Source organism: Entelurus aequoreus, linkage group LG17 (genome assembly GCF_033978785.1).
Source record: "Entelurus aequoreus isolate RoL-2023_Sb linkage group LG17, RoL_Eaeq_v1.1, whole genome shotgun sequence".
Lineage (NCBI taxonomy): Eukaryota > Metazoa > Chordata > Actinopteri > Syngnathiformes > Syngnathidae > Entelurus > Entelurus aequoreus.
This window is the reverse complement of record NC_084747.1, coordinates 17,028,750-17,051,540: the sequence shown is the minus strand read 5'-3', so window position 1 is coordinate 17,051,540 and position 22,791 is coordinate 17,028,750. Positions and strand designations below refer to the sequence as shown.

The 22,791-nt window shown below is 33.8% G+C and overlaps 1 protein-coding gene across 1 annotated transcript in view; it reads right to left on the bottom strand.

Annotated features, from left to right (window-relative positions):
• The window catches only part of slc4a4a (solute carrier family 4 member 4a), a 191,087-nt gene that overhangs the window by 89,743 nt on the left and 78,553 nt on the right, over positions 1-22,791 (bottom strand). The window contains exons 5-7 of the mRNA XM_062025094.1: positions 13,708-13,843; positions 2,964-3,124; positions 539-718 (exon numbers count right to left, since the gene is read on the bottom strand). Coding sequence (XP_061881078.1) covers positions 539-718; positions 2,964-3,124; positions 13,708-13,843 — 477 coding nt within the window. The remainder of the gene's footprint in view (positions 1-538; positions 719-2,963; positions 3,125-13,707; positions 13,844-22,791) is intronic.

Genomic DNA, 22,791 nt, shown 5'->3' with positions numbered 1-22,791 from the left:
ATTTACCATTGTACATTATGGTGTTAACTAATGTACAATATGGTGTTTACTAATGTACATGATGGTGTTTACCATTGTACATTATGGTGTTAAACATTGTACATTATGGTGTTTACTAATGTACATTATGGTGTTTGCCATTGTACATTATGGTGTTTACCATTGTACATTATGGTGTTTATTAATGTGCATGATGGTGTTTACCATTATACATTATGGTGTTAACTAATGTACAATATGGTGTTTACTAATGTACATTATGGTGTTTACCATTGTACATTATGGTGTTTACTAATGTACATTATGGTGTTTACCATTGTACATTATGGTGTTTACTAATGTATAGTATCTTTACTAATGTACATTATGGTGTTTACCATTGTACATTATGGTGTTTACTAATGTACATGATGGTGGTACATGATGGTGGTACATTACAGCGGTGCACTAAACGCCAACTCGACCCATGGAGGCCCAAACAGGCTTGATTGGTAGGAGGAAGGAGGAGACTGCACCAAACTGGCGTCATCAGTATTACCGTTGTCCTGGTTGGAAAACAGCCTACTTGCACTGGAGACCGTCTTGCCGATGTCGGCCAGCGAGCGCAGGTTGGACTTCTTGGTCTGATGGCGATGTTTCCGTAGCAACGTGTACGTCACCTTGTCCTTCAGCTCCGCCTTCAGCTGTCCGTTCTCGATCTGGTTGTCGGTGATCATCTCTGGAGAGCAGGAAGACGTTTGTTGTTCTCACTTGGACACACTAACGCTAATGATGGTCATTTTGCAGTAAATAGTTTACACATCATTATGTTGACATTTTACAGGAATTATGAGAAAACAATGTAATGTTTATTCAAATAAAATCATAACATCACATATACAAATAAATAAAGGGGAATTTAAAAAAAAAAAAAAATTTTATGTCAATTTACTGGACTAAAGCAATAATATCAAAAATATAAAAATAAAAATAGATTCTAAATATTATTTTTTTTTAAAAGTTGTAAATTTTCAGGAATAAAGTTGTTTTAAAAATTAAAACACTTTATATAAACATTTGTTGAATAACGAGACAAAACATTGGGAATAAAAGTTTTTTTAAAAAGGCGTCATTTTACACATTATCACATTTTACAAAATAAAATAATAATAAATAATAATAATAATTTTTCTAGAATGAAGCTGTAATAGTAACTGGAAATAAATGTATGTCATAATAATATTAAGTAAAAAAAAATATATATATATATAAATATATATATGTTTTTCTGGAATAAAGTCATAATGAAACGGATTCAAAATTATCTCAAAAATTCAGCATGTTAACGTTAGCATTCTAGCATCCTAACTTTAACATACTAACAGTTAGCATACCAAGTTATACGACTCTAAGAAGTGTGGTTGCAGTATTAGAGAAAAAAGTGTAAAAATTAGCTGGTAAACATTAGCATGCTAATTTTAGCACACTAGCATGCTAATGTTATAAAGCTAGCACATGACTGGGTAAGAACAAATACCAAAATGCACTATTTGTTGGTGTAGACATACAAAGTAGCAAATAAGCTAGCATATAACGAGGGGGTAAAAATGTATTATTTATCTAAAAAAAAATATAACAACAACAACAAAATATATATATACATATATATATGTATACATATATTTATATATATATATACATGTATATACATATATACATATATATATATATATATATATATATATATATATATATATATATATATATATATATATATATATATATATATATATATATATATATATATATATATATATATATATATATATATATATATATATATATATATATATATATATATATATATAATGATACAGTTTAGCTGTAAACTACATCCTAATTCTGGTAAAATAACTTAATATTACAATCTAATTCACAAAAAAAATAATAATAATAAATAAATAAATAAATTTAAAAAAAATATATATATATATATATATATATATATATATATATATATATATATATATATATATATATATATATATATATATATATATATATATATATATATATATATATATATATATATGTATATATATATATCTAAATGTGTATATATATATACAAATTAAAAATTTAAAAAAATTAATACAAAAAATAATTTAAAAATATATATATATATATATTTGTTTTATATATATATATATATATATATATATATATATATATATATATATATATATATATATATATATATATATATATATATATATATATATATATATATATATATATATATATATATATATATAAAACAAATATATATATATACATTTTTTTTGTTTGTTTATTTATTTTTATTTTTATTTATTTTTTTTGTGAATTAGATTGTAATATTAAGTTATTTTACCAGAACTATGATGTAGTTTATAGCTAAACTGTATCATAATTTTACAAGAATAAAGTTGTTATGTAAGTTTCTCTTTAACATGTCTAAGTGAAAGGGGTAATAATTATTGATACAATTCAGGTGTGGATGTGAGAAAAAGTGTTGAGTAAGCATTTCCATTGTTGTCGTAGTCAACACAAAAAGTGTTAATTGCAAGCACTTCATTAGTGTGACTTTGTAAAAGGGTCCAAAGAAAAAGGCTGTAGAAGAAGAAGAATGTCCAAGAGAATGTTGACTGATAGTAGCCTGGGGGGGGGCGGGTGCTGTTTGCATGGAGGCGGGGTCACAGGCTATTGTGGTTAATGGGCTCAAAGCAAGAGGCCCACACAGCTCCCTCAATTACTTCACATTAATCACTGCTCGCGTCCCTCATGCACGCACAACGTTTGGGCGGTGGCGTGAGACAGAGGACGCCATCTCCCCATCGAATTAGGAAAAGTTTGGCCCGACTGGAGGGACTCTCAGGGCTGAAGCGGGCACGGGGACTCTCAGAAGTGCACGGTCAGCGAAAGCAAATGATTGGTGGACTCACCTACGACCTGAGGCAGCGTGGACGCTTCCATGTCCAGCATGATGGTGCCTTTCTCGATGCAGGTGCGCAGCTCAAACAGGCTGTGCAGCGACAGAGTGGCCACGTGAGGCTTGCTCCAACGCTCGCCGCCTTTCTCCACCTTCTCCTCAAACTTGATCCACCTGGAGACCAAACGAAGTATTCCATTAAGGAGTTTGGTGTGGAAACTTCTTTTCTGCACTTTTTACTTTCTGCAGGTGTCCCGATACTTTTGTTTGAATGGAAATACAACATAGACAGTCCCCCTTTATCTCTAAATATTCACAATAAACATACTGTATATTCTTAGTGAATTGTAGAAACATTTTTAAAAAATACACAATTCCACCCGACACAACATTGAAATAAATTGCTCACAAAAAAGTAAAAAGTGAAATTTAAGTATATATAGCTAATAAAACATAAATATTTAAATATTTACTGAAAATTGTCATTAATTAAATATAATAAATTATTAATTATTATTATTATAATATTTTTAAAAAAATATAATTTACATAATTAGAATTAAATACATAAATGTGAGTCAATAATTAGTTTATTTGTTTTTTTAGTTTGCAAATAAAAATAAATTCATAAAGCACGAACATTTGTGAAATAATCAAATAAATATTTAAATCGTGAAAAAAATATTTAAATCGCAAACTGGCTAATTAAATCATGAATTAATGAAAATGAATCATTAAATCATGAAATAATTAATTAAATATTGAAACATTTAAATGCACTTTTGCAATAAATATGAATGGAAATACAACAATAGACAGTCCCCCTTTATCTCTAAATATTCACAATAAACATAGGGTATATTCTTAGTCAATTGTAGAAAAAAATGTTTAAAAAATACACAATTCCACCCGACACAACATTGGAATAAATTGCTCACAAAAAAGTAAAAAGTGAAATTTAAGTATATATAGCTAATAAAACATAAATATTTAAATATTTACTGAAAATTGTCATTAATTAAATATAATAAATTATTAATTATTATTATTATTATTATTATTTTTAAATATAATTTACATAATTAGAATTAAATACATAAATGTGAGTCAATAATTAGTTTATTTGTTTTTTTAGTTTGCAAATAAAAATAAATTCATAAAGCATGGACATTTGTGAAATAATCAAATAAATAATTAAATCGTGAAATAAATATTTTAATCACAAACTGGCTAATTAAATCATGAATTAATGAAAATAAATAATTAAATCTTGAAATAATTAATTAAATATTGAAACATTTAAATGCACTTTTGCAATAAATACGAATGGAAATACAACATAGACAGTCCCCCTTTATCTCTAAATATTCACAATAAACATACAGTATATTCTTAGTCAAATGCAGAAACATTTAAAATAATACACAATTTGACCCGACACAACATTGGAATAAATTGCTCACAAAAAAGTAAAAAGTGGAATTCAAAGATATATAGCTAATAAAACATAAATATTTAAATATTTATTGAAAATGGTCATTAATTAAATATAATTAATTATTAATTATTATTATTATTATTATTATTATTATTATTATTATAACAATTTTTTATATAATTTACATAATTAGAATTAAATACATAAATGTGAGTCAATAATCACTTTATTTGTTTGCAAATAAAAATTAATTCATAAAGCATGGACATTTGTGAAATAATCAAATAAATAATTAAATCGTGAAATAAATATTTTAATCACAAACTGGCTAATTAAATCATGAATTAATGAAAATAAATAATTAAATCATGAAATACTAATTAAATATTGAAACATTTAAATGCACTTTTACAATAAATACGAATGGAAATACAACATAGACAGTCCCCCTTTATCTCTAAATATTCACAATAAACATACAGTATATTCTTAGTCAATTGTAGACTTTTTTTTTTTTAAATACACAATTTCACCCGATACAACAATGGAATAAATTGCTCACAAAAAAGTAAAATTTGAAATTTAAATATATATATAGCTAATAAAACATAAATATTTAAATATTTACTGAAAATGGTCATTAATGGTCATTATTATTATTATTATAAACATATTTATATAATTTACATAATTTGAATTAAATACATAAATGTTAGTAAATAATTAATGTAATTGTTTTTTTAGTTTGCAAATAAAAATAAATTCATAAAGCACGGACATTTGAGAAATAATCAAATAAATCATTAAATCGTGAAATAAATATTTAAATCGCAAACTGGTTAATTAAATCATGAATTAATGAAAATAAATAATTCATTCATGAAATAATTGATTAAATATTAAAACATTTAAATGCACTTTTACAATAAATATGAATGGAAATACAACATAGAGAGTCCCCCTTTATCTCTAAATATTCACAATAAACATACAGTATATTCTTAGTCAATTGTAGACATTTTTTTTTTAAATACACAATTCCACCCGATACAACAATGGAATAAATTGCTCACAAAAAAGTAAAATTTGAAATTTAAATATATATATAGCTAATAAAACATAAATATTTAAATATTTACTGAAAATGGTCATTAATGGTCAATATTATTAATATTAAAAACATATTTATATAATTTACATAATTTGAATTAAATACATAAATGTTAGTAAATAATTAATGTAATTGTTTTTTTAGTTTGCAAATAAAAATAAATTCATAAAGCACGCACATTTGTGAAATAATCAAATAAATAATTAAATTGTGAAATAAATATTTAAATCGCAAACTGGCTAATTAAATCATGAATTAATGAAAATGAATAATTAAATCATGAAATAATTGATTAAATATTGAAACATTTAAATGCACTTTTGCAATAAATATGAATGGAAATACAACAATAGACAGTCCCCCTTTATCTCTAAATATTCACAATAAACATACAGTGTATTCTTAGTCAAATGCAGAAACATTTAAAATAATACACAATTTGACCCGACACAACATTGGAATAAATTGCTCACAAAAATGTAAAAAGTGGAATTCAAAGATATATAGCTAATAAAACATAAATATTTAAATATTTATTGAAAATGGTCATTAATTAAATATAATTAATTATTAATTATTATTATTATTATAATAAAAAAATATGTATATAAATTACATAATTAGAATTAAATAGATAAATGTGAGTCAATAATCACTTTATTTGTTTTTTTAGTTTGCAAATAAAAATAAATTCATAAAGCATGGACATTTGTGAAATAATCAAATAAATAATTAAATCGTGAAATAAATATTGTAATCACAAACTGGCTAATTAAATCATGAATTAATGAAAATAAATAATTAAATCATGAAATAATTAATTAAATATTGAAACATTTAAATGCACTTTTGCAATAAATACGAATGGAAATACAACATAGACAGTCCCCCTTTATCTCTAAATATTCACAATAAACATACAGTATATTCTTAGTCAAATGTTTTTTTTAAATACACAATTTCACCCGACACAACATTGGAATAAATTACTCACAAAAAAGGGGGGATACTGGTCATTTTACATGAATAAGGTTTTAATATTGGGGCGATCCTGGTAATTTTACATATATAAGGTTATAATATTGGGGGGATACTGGTAATTGTACATAAATAAGGTTGTAATATTGGGGGGATACTGGTAATTTTACATAAATAAGGTTGTATTATCGGGGGATACTGGTAATTCTACATAAATAAGGTTGTAATATTGGGGCGGTACTGGTAAATTTACATAAATAAGGTTGTAATAATGGGGCGATGCAGGTAATTTTACATAGGTAAAGTTGTAATCGTTGGGACTTTAACTAACGATTAGGGGAATACGACATCATTTTACCTGAAAATAGTCCCCCAAAAAATTATTAAGAGAAAAAAGTTGTCATTTTTCTTTAAAATCATAAGATTGTTATGAAAAAAAAGTTCATACAAAATAAAATAAATAAAATAATTTAAATAAAAAATTTTTTATAGAAGTGAGTAGTTTTAATGCAATTGTATTTATTTACTGGCATTGACTCACAATCTAATAAGTGCAACTTAATGATAACACAAACGGAGTAAAGACAAATAATTACTGCGGGTGTGGTCATCTAATTACTGCGGGTGTGGTCATCTAATTACTGCGGGTGTGGTCATCTAATTACTGCGGGTGTGGTCATGTGACCACATCTGCTCTTGTCAATCAAGTCTGCTCAGAATGATTTTTTCCCCAAGAACATTTTGTTTATTGTGATCCTCTGTCTTGTGATGGAGGCACACAGGTTTTCCCTCCGTGTTGACTTGAAGGTGCACGTGGATCACAGCCAGAGGCTTCACACGCCTTCGCTTCCTCCTCAGAGTGCGCTTCATCGCCGGGCAACAGCAGCGACCTCGCACATGTCCCGCTCGTTGGAACGCCATTAGAGCCGTCTCCGGGAGTCGTCAGCGAGAGGAGAAGTTTACAATCGTGCTTGTTGTCTGCCGGGGTGCAGCGCTGCATTGTAATGGACCTGACTAAGTGGGTCAGAGGTCAGCCACAAGAAAACAACAGCAACTCAGAGACGCTCTGATCGGATTCAGTTCTGATACCGACCATCCACCAGCGAGATCTGCCGATACAGGTATCGATGAACTGCAAATTGTTCATATTAATGGTGAGTGTTACAATATCAACACCATATTTCAACTACTTCCCTATTGAATGTTTTATATATCATTGTTTGATCAAAACTAAGTCAACAGTACACAAGAACTAAGCAACATCTAAATACTTAAGATGCTAAGAAATGCAATTTATTTACAGTAATGGAGGTGATTAGTATTATCTCAGGGAAGCGGCTCCACACTGTGTATGGAGCCACATAATTAGCTGTGTGAGCCAGAGGGGATCGGCGTTTGTGATCGCCATTAAAAGGTATCAGTCGGCAGCGGCGATCACATACTTTTTCATGAAGATCCGTCGATACTGACCGGTCCTAAACGGGATCATTGGCGTAATATTTGTGAGGCGCAAACTGGTAATTTTACATAATTAAGGTTGTAATATTGGGGAGATACTGGTAATTTTACATAAATAAGGTTGTATATTGGGGCGATACTCGTGGTTTTGTATAAATAAGGTTGTAATTTGGGGCGATACTGGTAATTCTACATAAATAAGGTTGTAATATTGTGGCGATACTGGTCATTTTACATGAATAAGGTTGTAATATTGGGGCGATACTGGTCATTTTACATAAGGTTGTAATATTGGGGCAATACAAGTCATCTTACATAAATAAGGTTGTAATTTGGGCTGATACTGGTTATTTTACATAAATAATGTTGTAATACGGGGGGATACTGGAAATTCTACATAATTAAGGTTGTAATATTGGGGCAATATTGGTAATTTTACATAAATAAGGTTGTAATATTGGGGCGATACTGGTAATTCTACATGAATGAGGTTGTAATATTGGGGCGATATTGGTAATTTTACATAAATAAGGTTGTATTTTGGGGCGATACTGGTAATTCTACATAAATAAGGTTGTAATATTGGGGCGATACTGGTCATTTTACATAAGGTTGTAATATTGGGGCAATACAAGTCATTTTACATAAATAAGGTTGTAATTTGGGCTGATACTGGTTATTTTACATAAATAATGTTGTAATACGGGGGGATACTGGAAATTCTACATAATTAAGGTTGTAATATTGGGGCAATATTGGTAATTTTACATAAATAAGGTTGTAATATTGGGGCGATACTGGTAATTCTACATGAATAAGGTTGTAATATTGGGGCGATATTGGTAATTTTACATAAATAAGGTTGTATTTTGGGGCAATACTGGTAATTCTACATAAATAAGGTTGTAATATTGGGGCGATACTGGTAATTTTACATAAGGTTGTAATATTGGGGCAATACAAGTCATTTTACATAAATAAGGTTGTAATATTGGGGCGATACTGGTAATTCTACATGAATAAGGTTGTAATATTGGGGCGATATTGGTAATTTTACATAAATAAGGTTGTATTTTGGGGCGATACTGGTAATTCTACATAAATAAGGTTGTAATATTGGGGCGATATTGGTAATGTTACATAAATAAGGTTGTAATGTTGGGGCGATACTGGTAATTCTACATAAATAAGGTTGTAATATTGGGGCGATACTGGTAATTCTACATGAATATGGTTGTAATATTGGGGCGATATTGGTAATTTTACATGAATAAGGTTGTATTTTGGGGCGATACTGGTAATTCTACATAAATGAGGTTGTAATATTGGGGCGATACTGGTAATTCTACATAAATAAGGTTGAAATATTGGGGCGATACTGGTAATTCTACATGAATAAGGTTGTAATATCGGGGCGATATTGGTAATTTTACATAAATAAGGTTGTATTTTGGGGCGATACTGGTAATTCTACATAAATAAGGTTGTAATATTGGGGCGATACTGGTAATTTTACATAAGGTTGTAATATTGGGGCAATACAAGTCATTTGACATAAATAAGGTTGTAATATTGGGGCGATACTCGTGGTTTTGTATAAATAAGGTTGTAATTTGGGGCGATACTGGTAATTCTACATAAATAAGGTTGTAATATTGTGGCGATACTGGTCATTTTACATGAATAAGGTTGTAATATTGGGGCGATACTGGTCATTTTACATAAGGTTGTAATATTGGGGCAATACAAGTCATTTTACATAAATAAGGTTGTAATTTGGGCTGATACTGGTTATTTTACATAAATAATGTTGTAATACGGGGGGATACTGGAAATTCTACATAATTAAGGTTGTAATATTGGGGCAATATTGGTAATTTTACATAAATAAGGTTGTAATATTGGGGCGATACTGGTAATTCTACATGAATAAGGTTGTAATATTGGGGCGATATTGGTAATTTTACATAAATAAGGTTGTATTTTGGGGCGATACTGGTAATTCTACATAAATAAGGTTGTAATATTGGGGCGATACTGGTAATTTTACATAAGGTTGTAATATTGGGGCAATACAAGTCATTTTACATAAATAAGGTTGTAATTTGGGGCGATACTGGTTATTTTACATAAATAATGTTGTAATACGGGGGGATACTGGAAATTCTACATAAATAAGGTTGTAATATTGGGGCAATATTGGTAATTTTACATAAATAAGGTTGTAATATTGGGGCGATACTGGTAATTCTACATAAATAAGGTTGTAATATTGGGGCGATATTGGTAATTTTACATAAATAAGGTTGTAATTTGGGGTGATACTGGTTATTTTACATAGATAAGGTTGTAATATTGGGGGGATACTGGTAATTTTACATAAATAAGGTTGTATTTTGGGGCGATACTGGTTATTTTACATAAATAAGGTTGTAATATTGGGGGGATACTGGTAATTCTACATAACTAAGGTTGTAATATTGGGGCGATACAGGTAATTTTACATTAATAAGGTTGTAATATTGGGGCGATACTGGTAATTTTACATAAGGTTGTAATATTGGGGCGATACTGGTAATTTTACATAAATAAGGTTGTAATATTGGGGCGATATTGGTAATTTTACATAAATAAGGTTGTATTTTGGGGCGATACTGGTAATTCTACATAAATAAGGTTGTAATATTGGGGCAATATTGGTAATTTTACATAAATAAGGTTGTAATGTTGGGGCGATACTGGTAATTCTACATAAATAATGTTGTAATATGGGGGGATACTGGAAATTCTACATAAATAAGGTTGTAATATTGGGGCGATACTGGTAATTCTACATAAATAAGGTTGTAATATTGCGGCAATTCAAGTCATTTTACATGAATAAGGTTGTAATATTGGGGCGATACAAGTCATTTTACATAAATAAGGTTGTAATATTGGGGCGATACAAGTCATTTTACATAAATTCGGTTGTAATATTGGGGCGATACTGGTAATTCTACATGAATAAGGTTGTAATATTGGGGCTATATTGGTAATTTTACATAAATAAGGTTGTATTTTGGGGCGATACTGGAAATTCTACATAAATAAGGTTGTAATATTGGGGCGATACTGGTAATTTGACATAAGGTTGTAATATTGGGGCGATACTGGTAATCCTACATAGAAAAGGTTGTAATATCGGGGCGATACTGGTAATTCTACATAAATAAGGTTGTAATATTGGGGCGATACTGGTAATTTGACATAAGGTTGTAATATTGGGGCGATACTGGTAATCCTACATAAAAAAGGTTGTAATATTGGGGCGATACAGGTAATTCTACATCAATAAGGTTGTAAAATTGGGGCGATACAGGTAACTTTACATAAATATGGTTGTACTATTAGGCCGCTACAGGTAATTTTACATAAATAAGATTGTAAAATTGGGGCGATACTGGAAATTCTACTTAAAATAAGGTTGTAATATTGGGGGGATACTGGTCATTTTACATAAATAAGGTTGTAATGTTGGGGGGATACAGGTTATTTGACATAAATAAGGTTGTAATATTGGGGGATACAGGTTAATTTTTTATAAATCATGTTTTATTATTGGGGCGATCCTGGTAATTTTACATAAATAAGGTTGTAATAATGGGGCGATACTGGTCATTTTAAATAAATAAGGTTGTAATATTGGGGGATACTGGTAATTTGACATAAATAAGGTTGTAATATTGGGGCGATACTGGTCATTTGACATAAATAAGGTTGTATTATTGGGGCGATACATGTAATTCTACATAAATAAGGTTGTAATATTGCGGCGGTACTGGTAATTTGACATAAATAAGGTTGTAATATGGGGATACTGGTAATTCTACATTAATAAGGTTGTAATATTGGGGTGATACAGGTATTTTTACATAAATAAGGTTGTAATATTGGTGCGATACATGTAATTCTACATAAATAAGGTTGTAATATTGAGGGATTCTGGTAATTTTATATAAATAATTTAATAATGGGGCGAAACAGGTAATTTTACATAAATATGGTTGTATTATTGGGGCGATACAGGTAATTTGACATAAATAAGGTTGTAATAATGGGGCGATACAGGTAATTTGACATAAACAAGGTTGTAATATTGGGGCGATACATGTAATTCTACATAAATAAGGTTGTTATATTGAGGGATACTGGTAATTTTATATAAATGTAATAACGGGGCGATACAGGTAATTTTACATAAATATGGTTGTATTATTGGGGCGATACAGGTTATTTGACATAAATAAGGTTGTAATATTGGGGCGATACAGGTAATTTGACATAAATAAGGTTGTAATATTGGGGCGATACAGGTAATTTGACATAAATAAGGTTGTAATATTGGGGCGATACAGGTAATTGGACATAAATATGGTTGTAATATTGGGGCGATACTGGTAATTTGACATAAATAAGGTTGTAATATTGGGGCGATACAGGTAATATGACATAAATAAGGTTGTAATATTGGGGCGATACAGGTAATGTTACATAAATAAGGTTGTATTATTGGGGTGATACAGGTCATTTGACATAAATAAGGTTGTATCATTGGGGCGATACAGGTAATGTTACATAAATAAGGTTGTATTATTGGGGTGATACCGGTCATTTGACATAAATAAGGTTGTAATATTGGGGCGATACAGGTAATTTGACATAAATAAGGTTGTATTATTGGGGCGATACTGGTAATGTTACATAAATAAGGTTGTATTATTGGGGTGATACCAGTCATTTGACATAAATAAGGTTGTAATATTGGGGCGATACAGGTCATTTGACATAAATAAGGTTGTATCATTGGGGCGATACAGGTAATGTTACATAAATAAGGTTGTATTATTGGGGTGATACAGGTCATTTGACATAAATAAGGTTGTAATATTGGGGCGATACAGGTAATTTGACATAAATAAGGTTGTAATATTGGGGCGATACAGGTAATTTGACATAAATAAGGTTGTATTATTGGGGCGATACAGGTAATGTTATATAAATAATGTTGTATTATTGGGGTGATACGGGTCATTTGACATAAATAAGGTTGTATTATTGGGGCGATACAGGTAATGTTACATAAATAAGGTTGTATTATTGGGGTGATACAGGTCATTTGACATAAATAAGGTTGTATCATTGGGGCGATACAGGTAATGTTACATAAATAAGGTTGTATTATTGTGTTGATACCGGTCATTTGACATAAATAAGGTTGTAATATTGGGGCGATACAGGTAATTTGACATAAATAAGGTTGTATTATTGGGGCAATACTGGTAGTGTTACATAAATAAGGTTGTATTATTGGGGTGATACCGGTCATTTGACATAAATAAGGTTGTAATATTGGGGCGATACAGGTAATTTGACATAAATAAGGTTGTATTATTGGGGCGATACAGGTAATGTTACATAAATAAGGTTGTATTATTGGGGTGATACAGGTCATTTGACATAAATAAGGTTGTAATATTGGGGCGATACAGGTAATGTTACATAAATAAGGTTGTATTATTGGGGTGATACAGGTCATTTGACATAAACAAGGTTGTAATATTGGGGCGATACAGGTCATTTGACATAAATAAGGTTGTAATATTGAAGTCAAAGTCATGGACGTCGCGCTTAGCTTATTTTTCCACTTGTTGGCCCTGGACCTGACTATTTGTACTGGGCTGCCAACTGAGGGCCACATGAAGTACGGGGCCCAAAGACGGAGCTCCTTACCTGGCCGTCTCCTTCCACTCCATCTCCTGGCCGTCCACCGACAGCAGCTCGTCCAGCTCGGTGAAGAGCTGCGGGGGCGCGGGGCCGTCATCCTCCTCCCCCAGGATGAAGCGGATCCTCTCGGCGGCCGGCGACACTGCGGACACAGGGAAGATGCTGCGCGTCAAGGGGCGGCAAGGCGGCTCCGGCGGCGCCTCGTCGGGCTCGGGGGGCGGCGGGATGATGACCATGGCCACCTCCTCCGCTTTCTCCCCCGCGTCCCCCTCTTTCTCGCCCGGGTCGTTGTTGTTGTTGTTGTTGCTGGACATCTTCACAAAGTCACCCCCCGCCACCCCCCCCTGCCCCACCTGGTCCTGGGAGTCCCGAGCAGTGTGCGAGCTAGACCCTCGCGGGAGTCCCTCCACTTGGGTGCGAGTGACAGACCCTCTCAGCTGTCCAGACCAGCACTGCAGGTAGGAGGGGGGAGTTTGTGTCCTCGGACTGAGCCCCCCCCCCTCAACAACACCCCCCCCCCCCCCCCCTCACTGTTCAAACAGGCCTCCGCCATTGGCCCTCCAAGCCTTGGCGAGCTGCCCCGGGAGCCCCTCAGTGACAATTAGGAAATGGTTCACAAACTGGCCCATTCTTCAGCTCGGGCTTGGCTTTCTCTCCTCTTGTCTTCTCATTTGAATATTTAGCCGGGCGCAGAAAAAGGAGGGTCATCGAAAAAGTGGCGTTTTCATACGTTTTTATAGCAATATGACTGCTTACAAGCAGCAGACATCCACCATCACTGCCGACAGGCTTCTCTACACAACTTAAAACGAAACTTGGAACTATGCCAATTGACCACTAAATGGTAACACCCGAATACGTTTTTCAACTTGTTTAAGTCAGGATCCACGTTAATCAATTTATGGTAAAAAAAATAAATACATTTTAAAAAATTGTGAATTATATTTATATAGCACTTTTCTCTAGTGACTCAAAGCGCTTTACATAGTGAAACCCAATATCTAAGTTACATTTAAACCAGTGTGGGTGGCACTTGGAGCAGGTGGGTAAAGTGTCTTGCCCAAGGACACAACGGCAGTGACTAGGATGGAAGAAGCTGGGGATCGAACCAGGAACCCTCGGGTTTGCTGGCCACTCTCCCAACGGTGCCACGCAGTTCCAGACTGAGAGTCAAAGCCCTCTAAGACAACTTCAAAACCCTCCAGCAATGTTTTATATACACACTGCAAGTATATATATATAATGTAGTAATATACACATATGTAATATGCACAATATTTACCATATTTGGGTCATTTTAATCATTACCGGAACTTACTTCCCGGTCGCATTTATTTCTGTTCCCATAGCAACGCACGTCCGACTTCTGGCAACAAATGTGTGTTCCTACTTCCGGGTTCAAACGCGAGCGTGTTCTAGTCACGGCAGATTCCGCAACAAACAACAAAGACTACTATTTCGGGACTAATGAGAATTCACAAACTTATCTTTTTGAAGCTGAATATACGGAGGATGAACCACTGCTTCGAGAAGCCAGCACGAAGAAAGGGTGAGACATGGTAAATGGGATTTGTTATATATTGTATATTTTATAAACTTATAATATATCAATATATATTATATACTGTATATATAATATGTAAATATTACATATATGTTATATGTTATATTGCTACTATGGTGCATTTTTTGTCCACTTTACACCTTTTTGTTTTTGCCCTCTTTTTGTGCCCTTGTGTTCATTATCCTTTCCATCCTTTGTAACTGAGCTACTGTGTGGAACAATAAAGTTTGTCTGAATCTAAGTCTAAGTCTAAGACGTTGGAGTGAGGTGAAAGTGACTTTGACGCTGCAAAGTGGTTAGAGTGTCCGCCCTGAGATGGGTAGGTCGTGAGTTCAAACCCCGGCCGAGTCATACCAAAGACTATAAAAATGGGGCCCATTACCTCCCTGCTTGGCACTTAAGTGTTGGAATTGGGGGTTAAATCACCAAAAATGATTCCCGGGCGCGGCCACCACTGCTGCCCACTGCTCCCCTCACCTCCCAGGGGGTGATCAAGGGTGATGGGTCAAATGCAGAGAATAATTTCGCCACACCTAGTGTGTGTGTGACAATCATTGGTACTTTAACTTTAACTTAACAAAAGTGGAACTTGGAGCCAAGCTATTTTATCATAAATGGAGTGCTTACCCAAATAAGCCGGAAAAAAGTACCCGGCCAGCTGGAGCAAACAGACAACTGTCCATCGAGTGAGTCACTATGATATTGATCATGATACATGCAGCACATTATCGTACAACTACAGTACATACACTGTCTGGCTAGCATGAAATGTGGGCTAATACTTTACAGATACTGTAATATGATTGTTCATGTTTTTCAGTCAGTACAGAAAACGACAAAACAAGATGGTGACAAATGTATATAACTAGGGGTGTGGGAAAAAATCTATTCAAATTCGAATCGCGATTCTCACGTTATGCGATTCAGAATCGATTCTCATTTTTAAAAAATCGATTATTTATTTTTATTTTTTATTTTTGTATTTAAAAACTTTATTTTATTTTTTTAATTAATCAATCCAACAAAACAATACACCGCAATACCATAACAATGCAATCCAATTCCAAAACCAAACCCGGCCCAGCAACACTCAGAGCTGCAATAAACAGAGCAATAGGGAGGAGACACAAACACGACACAGAACAAACCAAAAGTAGTGAAACCAAAATGAATATTATCAACAACAGTATCAATATTAGTTACAATTTCAACATAGCAGTGATTAAAAATCCCTCATTGACATTATCATTAGACATTTATAAAGATAAAATAAAAAGAACAATAGTGTCACAGTGGCTTACACTTGCATCGCATCCCATAAGCTTGACAACACACTGTGTCCAATATTTTCACAAAGATAAAATAAGTCATATTTTTGGTTCATTTAATAGTTAAAACAAATTGACATTATTGCAATCAGTTGATAAAACATTGTCCTTTACAATTATTAAAGCTTTTTACAAAAATCTATTACTCTGCTTGCATGTCAGCAGACTGGGGTAGATCCTGCTAAAATCTATGTATTGAATGAACAGAGAATCCTTTTGAATCGGGAAAAAATCGTTTTTGAATCGAGAATCGCGTTGAATTGAAAAAAATTCGATTTTGAATCAAATCGTGACCCCAGGAATCGATATTGAATCGAATCGTGGGACACCCAAAGATTCACAGCCCTAGTACACACATATATATATATATATATATATATATATATATATATATATATATATATATATATATATATATATATATATATATATATATATATATATATATATATATATATATATATATATATATATATATATATATATCAGTGGCGTGCAGTCACTATAGGCAGGGGAGGCGGGGCCTCACCTGTGCCATCATGGAAAGAAAAAAAGAAGTAAAAAGAAAAAAAAAATAATTAAATTGTTTTATGTATCCAGTGATTATACTAAAGTTATTTTCCATTTAACTTCACCAGTTTTACATTATTTTTATTTTTATTTTCACATTTGCCGTTCAAATACTGAGAAGAGACGGTGCGGTGATATATGTATATATATATATATATATATATATATATATATATATATATATATATATATATATATATATATATATATATATATATATATATATATATATATATATATATATATATATATATATATATATATATATATATATATATATATATATATATATATATATATATATATATATATGTATATATATATATATATATGTATATATATATATATATGTATATATATATATATATATATATGTATATATATATATATATATATATATATGTATATATATATATATATATATATATATGTATATATATATATATATGTATACATATATATATATATATATATATGTATATATATATATATATATATATGTATATATATATATATATATGTATATATATATATATATGTATACATAGATATATATATATATGTGTATATATATATATATATATATATATATATGTATATATATATATATATGTATACATACACACACATATACTGTATGTATGCATATATATGCATGCATATATATGTATACATATACATGTATATATGTATACATATATATATATATATATATATATATATATATATATATATATATATATATATATATATATATATATATATATATATATATATATATATATATATACGTACACACACATATGTATGTATTTATATATACACACATACGTACATATTATATTAATATAATGAATATATAATGATTAATTAATATAATTGGATACTAAGAGTTCGACTCCAACCTTGTTTACTTCCGTGGCAACCTCCTTAAAGTTTTGTAATCAGTCAAAAATATCAAGCAGCTAAAATGTGGCAAACGTGGATAAAAGTGTTTTGCATTTTCCCATCATGCTTTGCACGGGATTTTAATGGGTATAATTTTGAACCAGGTGTTGTGATTGGAATGTATTTTTTTTAAACATCCACAAAGTTCATGTGTGTGGTTTATTTGCACCATGACCGGGAAAGGTTGTTTGGATTGGGTCTTATATAAAAATGCTGTGCTGTGTTTGCTTTAAAGTGCAATTTGTGGTCATTAACCTGAATTACTCACAATGCCCACTAATTGCAGCTATTATTATGTCAGAGAGTTAAAATTATAATGGCGGCAAACATGTGACGGACGCACTTGGCCCGAGGGCCTGACATTGGGGCCCCTCCCCTCCTGAACAGCATTTGTTTGAGGATTGAGACTGGTAGGCCTCAACCAAGCCTGTGAGGGGGGCAAGGGGGGCGGTAAGATCCAGGACAGGGTGAAAGCAAAGAGGGGTGAGAGCGAAGCACGGAGAGGAGGGATAGAAAATGAAAATCCCATCGCTCAAACGCAATTTCAAAGGCGTGTGTGCTCTAGCCCGGAGCCGCGGGCGCACAAAGAGCACTTTGTCCCCGGCAGCAGAGCATCATGGGATACGAGATGGACGAAGAATGCCCCGCTGCCCGCCACACAGCTGACTGTGAGCGCTCGGTGCCTCTCTCGACATGCATCCGACACAAATAGCTTCTCGGACACGTTGCAAAAAAAAAAAAAATTCAAAAAAAAAAAAAAGTCCGCACTGTACCTCCGTCACCTGGTGGCACGTGAGCGAGACCGTGCGGTCCCACGCTCAAAACGCACCACTTGAATGCAGAGTGACACCCTGAGGGGGACTCATTGAGAGCCAACACCGCCAACTTCTACTTGCTGGGAGAGAGAGGCTGAGAAATACCAGCCAGGGGACATTTAAGGGCTGTTTATTGACAGCGTTACACAAATACATGCACTTTAGAGTAGTCAGTGTGCAGCTTGTATGGCAATATAGATTTACTGTCCACTGAAAATGTGTCAACAAACAGCCTTTACTGTCTAAATAGCTGGCAACGCAAGTGAGTAGAAAGATAATGGAACTTCCTACAGTCATGTATGGTGGGGATACACGAGTGCTGCCGGCCCTAGGAGAGCTGCGGTTCATTAAAGCAACCTTTTTTGAGCCAAGGCACAGTTTCTGCGCTGAAAAGATCCGGAGGCACACCACCAGCAGAAATCATTAGAAAAACAAACTCAGTTGACAGTAAAAAATCGTTGTCGCAATTGTTGGATATGACTTCCGAAAGGGACAAGCGGTAGAAAATGGATGGATGGATGGATGGACTGTAAACCATAACCAAGCATGCATCAATATAGCTCTTGTCTCAAAGTAGGTGTACTGTCACCACCTGTCACATCACGCCCTGACTTACAAACCCCGTTTCCATATGAGTTGGGAAATTGTGTTAGATGTCAATATAAACGGAATACAATGATTGGCAAATCATTTTCAACCCATATTCAATTGAATATGCTACAAAGACAACATATTTGATTTTCAAGCTGATAAACAACAACAAGCGACATCAGTGTGTAAAGGATATCACCACATGGGCTCAGGAACACTTCAGAAACCCACTGTCGGTAACTACAGTTGGTCGCTACATCTGTAAGTGCAAGTTAAAACTCTCCTATGCAAGGCGAAAACCGTTTATCAACAACACCCAGAAACGCCGTCGGCTTCGCTGGGCCTGAGCTCCTCTAAGATGGACTGATACAAAGTGGAGAACTGTTCTGTGGTCTGACGAGTCCACATTTCAAATTGTTTTTGGAAACTGTGGACGTCGTGTCCTCCGGACCAAAGAGGAAAAGAACCATCCGGATTGTTATAGGCGCAAAGTGTAAAAGCCAGCATGTGTGATGGTATGGGGGTGTATTAGTGCCCAAGGCATGGGTAACTTACACATCTGTGAAGGCGCCATTAATGCTGAAAGGTACATACAGGTTTTGGAGCAACATATGTTGCCATCCAAGCAACGTTACCATGGACGCCCCTGCTTATTTCAGCAAGACAATACCAAGCCACGTGTTACATCAACGTGGCTTCATAGTAAAAGAGTGCGGGTACTAGACTGGCCTGCCTGTAGTCCAGACCTGTTTCCCATTGAAAATGTGTGGCGCATTATGAAGCCTAAAATAGCACAAGGGAGACCCCCGGACTGTTGAACAACTTAAGCTGTACATCAAGCAAGAATGGGAAAGAATTCCACCTGAGAAGCTTCAAAAATGTGTCTCCTCAGTTCCCAAACCTTTACTGAGTGTTGTTAAAAGGAAAGGCCATGTAACACAGTGGTGAACATGCCCTTTCCCAACTACTTTGGCACGTGCTGCAGCCATGAAATTCTAAGTTAAATATTATTTGCAAAAAAAAAAAAAAAGTTTATGAGTTTGAACATCAAATATGTTGTCTTTGTAGTGCATTCAACTGAATATGGGTTGGAAATGATTTGCAAATCATTGTATTCCGTTTATATTTACATCCAACACAATTTCCCAACTCATATTGTTACTTCCCTGCTTGGTACTCAGCATCAAGGGTTGGAATTGGGGGTTAAATCACCAAAAATGATTCCCGGGCCCGGCACCGCTGCTGCCCACTGCTCCCCTCACCTCCCAGGGGGTGATCAAGAGGATGGGTCAAATGCAGAGGACACATTTCACCACACCTAGTGTGTGTGTGACAATCATCGGTACTTTAACTTTACTTTAATATGGAAACGGGGTTTGTATTTTGAGTTTTTTGCTGTTTTCCTGTGTGTAGTGTTTTAGTTCTTGTCTTGCGCTCCTATTTTGGTGGCTTTTTCTCTTTTTTTGGTATTTTCCTGTAGCAGTTTCATGTCTTCCTTTGAGCGATATTTCCCGCATCTTCTTAGTTTTAGCAATCAAGAATATTTCAGTTGTTTTTATCCTTCTTTGTGGGGACATTGTTGATTGTCATGTCATGTTCGGATGTACATTGTGGACGCCGTCTTTGCTCCACAGTAAGTCTTTGCTGTCGTCCAGCATTCTGTTTTTGTTTACTTTGTAGCCAGTTCAGTTTTAGTTTGGTTCTGCATAGCCTTCCCTAAGCTTCAATGCCTTTCCTTAGGGGCACTCACCTTTTGTTTATTTTTGGTTTAAGCATTAGATACCTTTTTACCTGCACCCTGCCTCCCGCTGTTTCCGACATCTACAAAGCAATTAGCTACCTGCTGCCACCTACTGATATGGAAGAGTATTACACGGTTACTCTGCCGAGCTCTAGACAGCACCGACACTCAACAACAACACATCATTTGCAGACTATAGAACGTGACAAGCTGTAGAAAATGGATGGATGGAATTACTGGTTTGCAAAAAAATATTTTTAAACCCAAATAGGTGAAATTAGATAATCTCCCACAGCACGCCAGACTGTATCTCACGGCCGCGGCACAGTGGTTGAAAAACACTACATTAAAGGACCCATGCCATTAGTGTCTAAACAGCTGGCAACACAAGTGAGTAGCAAGATAATCGTGTATTGCCTACAGTCAATCAGGGGGGTGTAAGCGTCATGGTCTGTGGCGACACGAGTGCTGCCGGCACTGGGGGAGCTGGGGTTCATTAAAGAAAACATTCCATTATTGTATAAACAGCTGGCCACACAAGCGATTGCCAAGAAAATTGTGTCTTTCCTATAGTCAAGTATGGTGGTATGGTCTTTGGCTACACGAGTGCTGCTGGCACTGGGGGAGCTGCGGTTCATTAAAGGACACATTCCAATATTGTCTAAACATCTGGCGACATAAATGGTTGGTTGGTTAAGTTTATTTCATATAAGTGAGTAGCAAGATAATTGTTTCTTGCCTCCAGTCAAGCATGGGGTGTAAGAGTCATGGTCTAGGGCTGCACGACTGTTGCTTGCACCGGGGGAGTTGCGGTTCATTAAAGGACACATTCCAATATTGTCTAAACATCTGGCGACATAAATGGTTGGTTGGTTGAAGTTTATTTCATATAAGTGAGAAGCAAGATAATTGTTTCTTGCCTCCAGTCAAGCATGGGGGTGTAAGAGTCATGGTCTGTGGCGACACGAGTGCTGCCGGCACTGGGGGAGCTGCGGTTTATTAAAGAAAACATTCCATTATTGTATAAACAGCTGGCCACACAAGCGATTGCCAAGATAATTGTGTCTTACCTATAGTCAAGTATGGTGGTATGGTCTTTGGCTACACGAGTGCTGTTGGCACTGGGGGAGCTGCGGTTCATTAAAGGACACATTCCATTATTGTCTAAATATCTGGCGACATAAATGGTTGGTTGGTTGAAGTTTATTTCATATAAGTGTCTAGTCACGCATGGCGGTGTAAGAGTCATGGTCTGTGGCGACACGAGTGCTGCCGGCACTGGGGGAGCTGTGGTTTATTAAAGAAAACGTTCCATTATTGTATAAACAGCTGGCCACACAAGCGATTGCCAAGAAAATTGTGTCTTTCCTATAGTCAAGTATGGTGGTATGGTCTTTGGCTACACGAGTGCTGCTGGCACTGGGGGAGCTGGGGTTCATTAAAGGACACATTTCATTATTGTCTAAATATCTGGCGACATGAATGGTTGGTTGGTTGAAGTTTATTTCATATAAGTGTCTAGTCACGCATGGC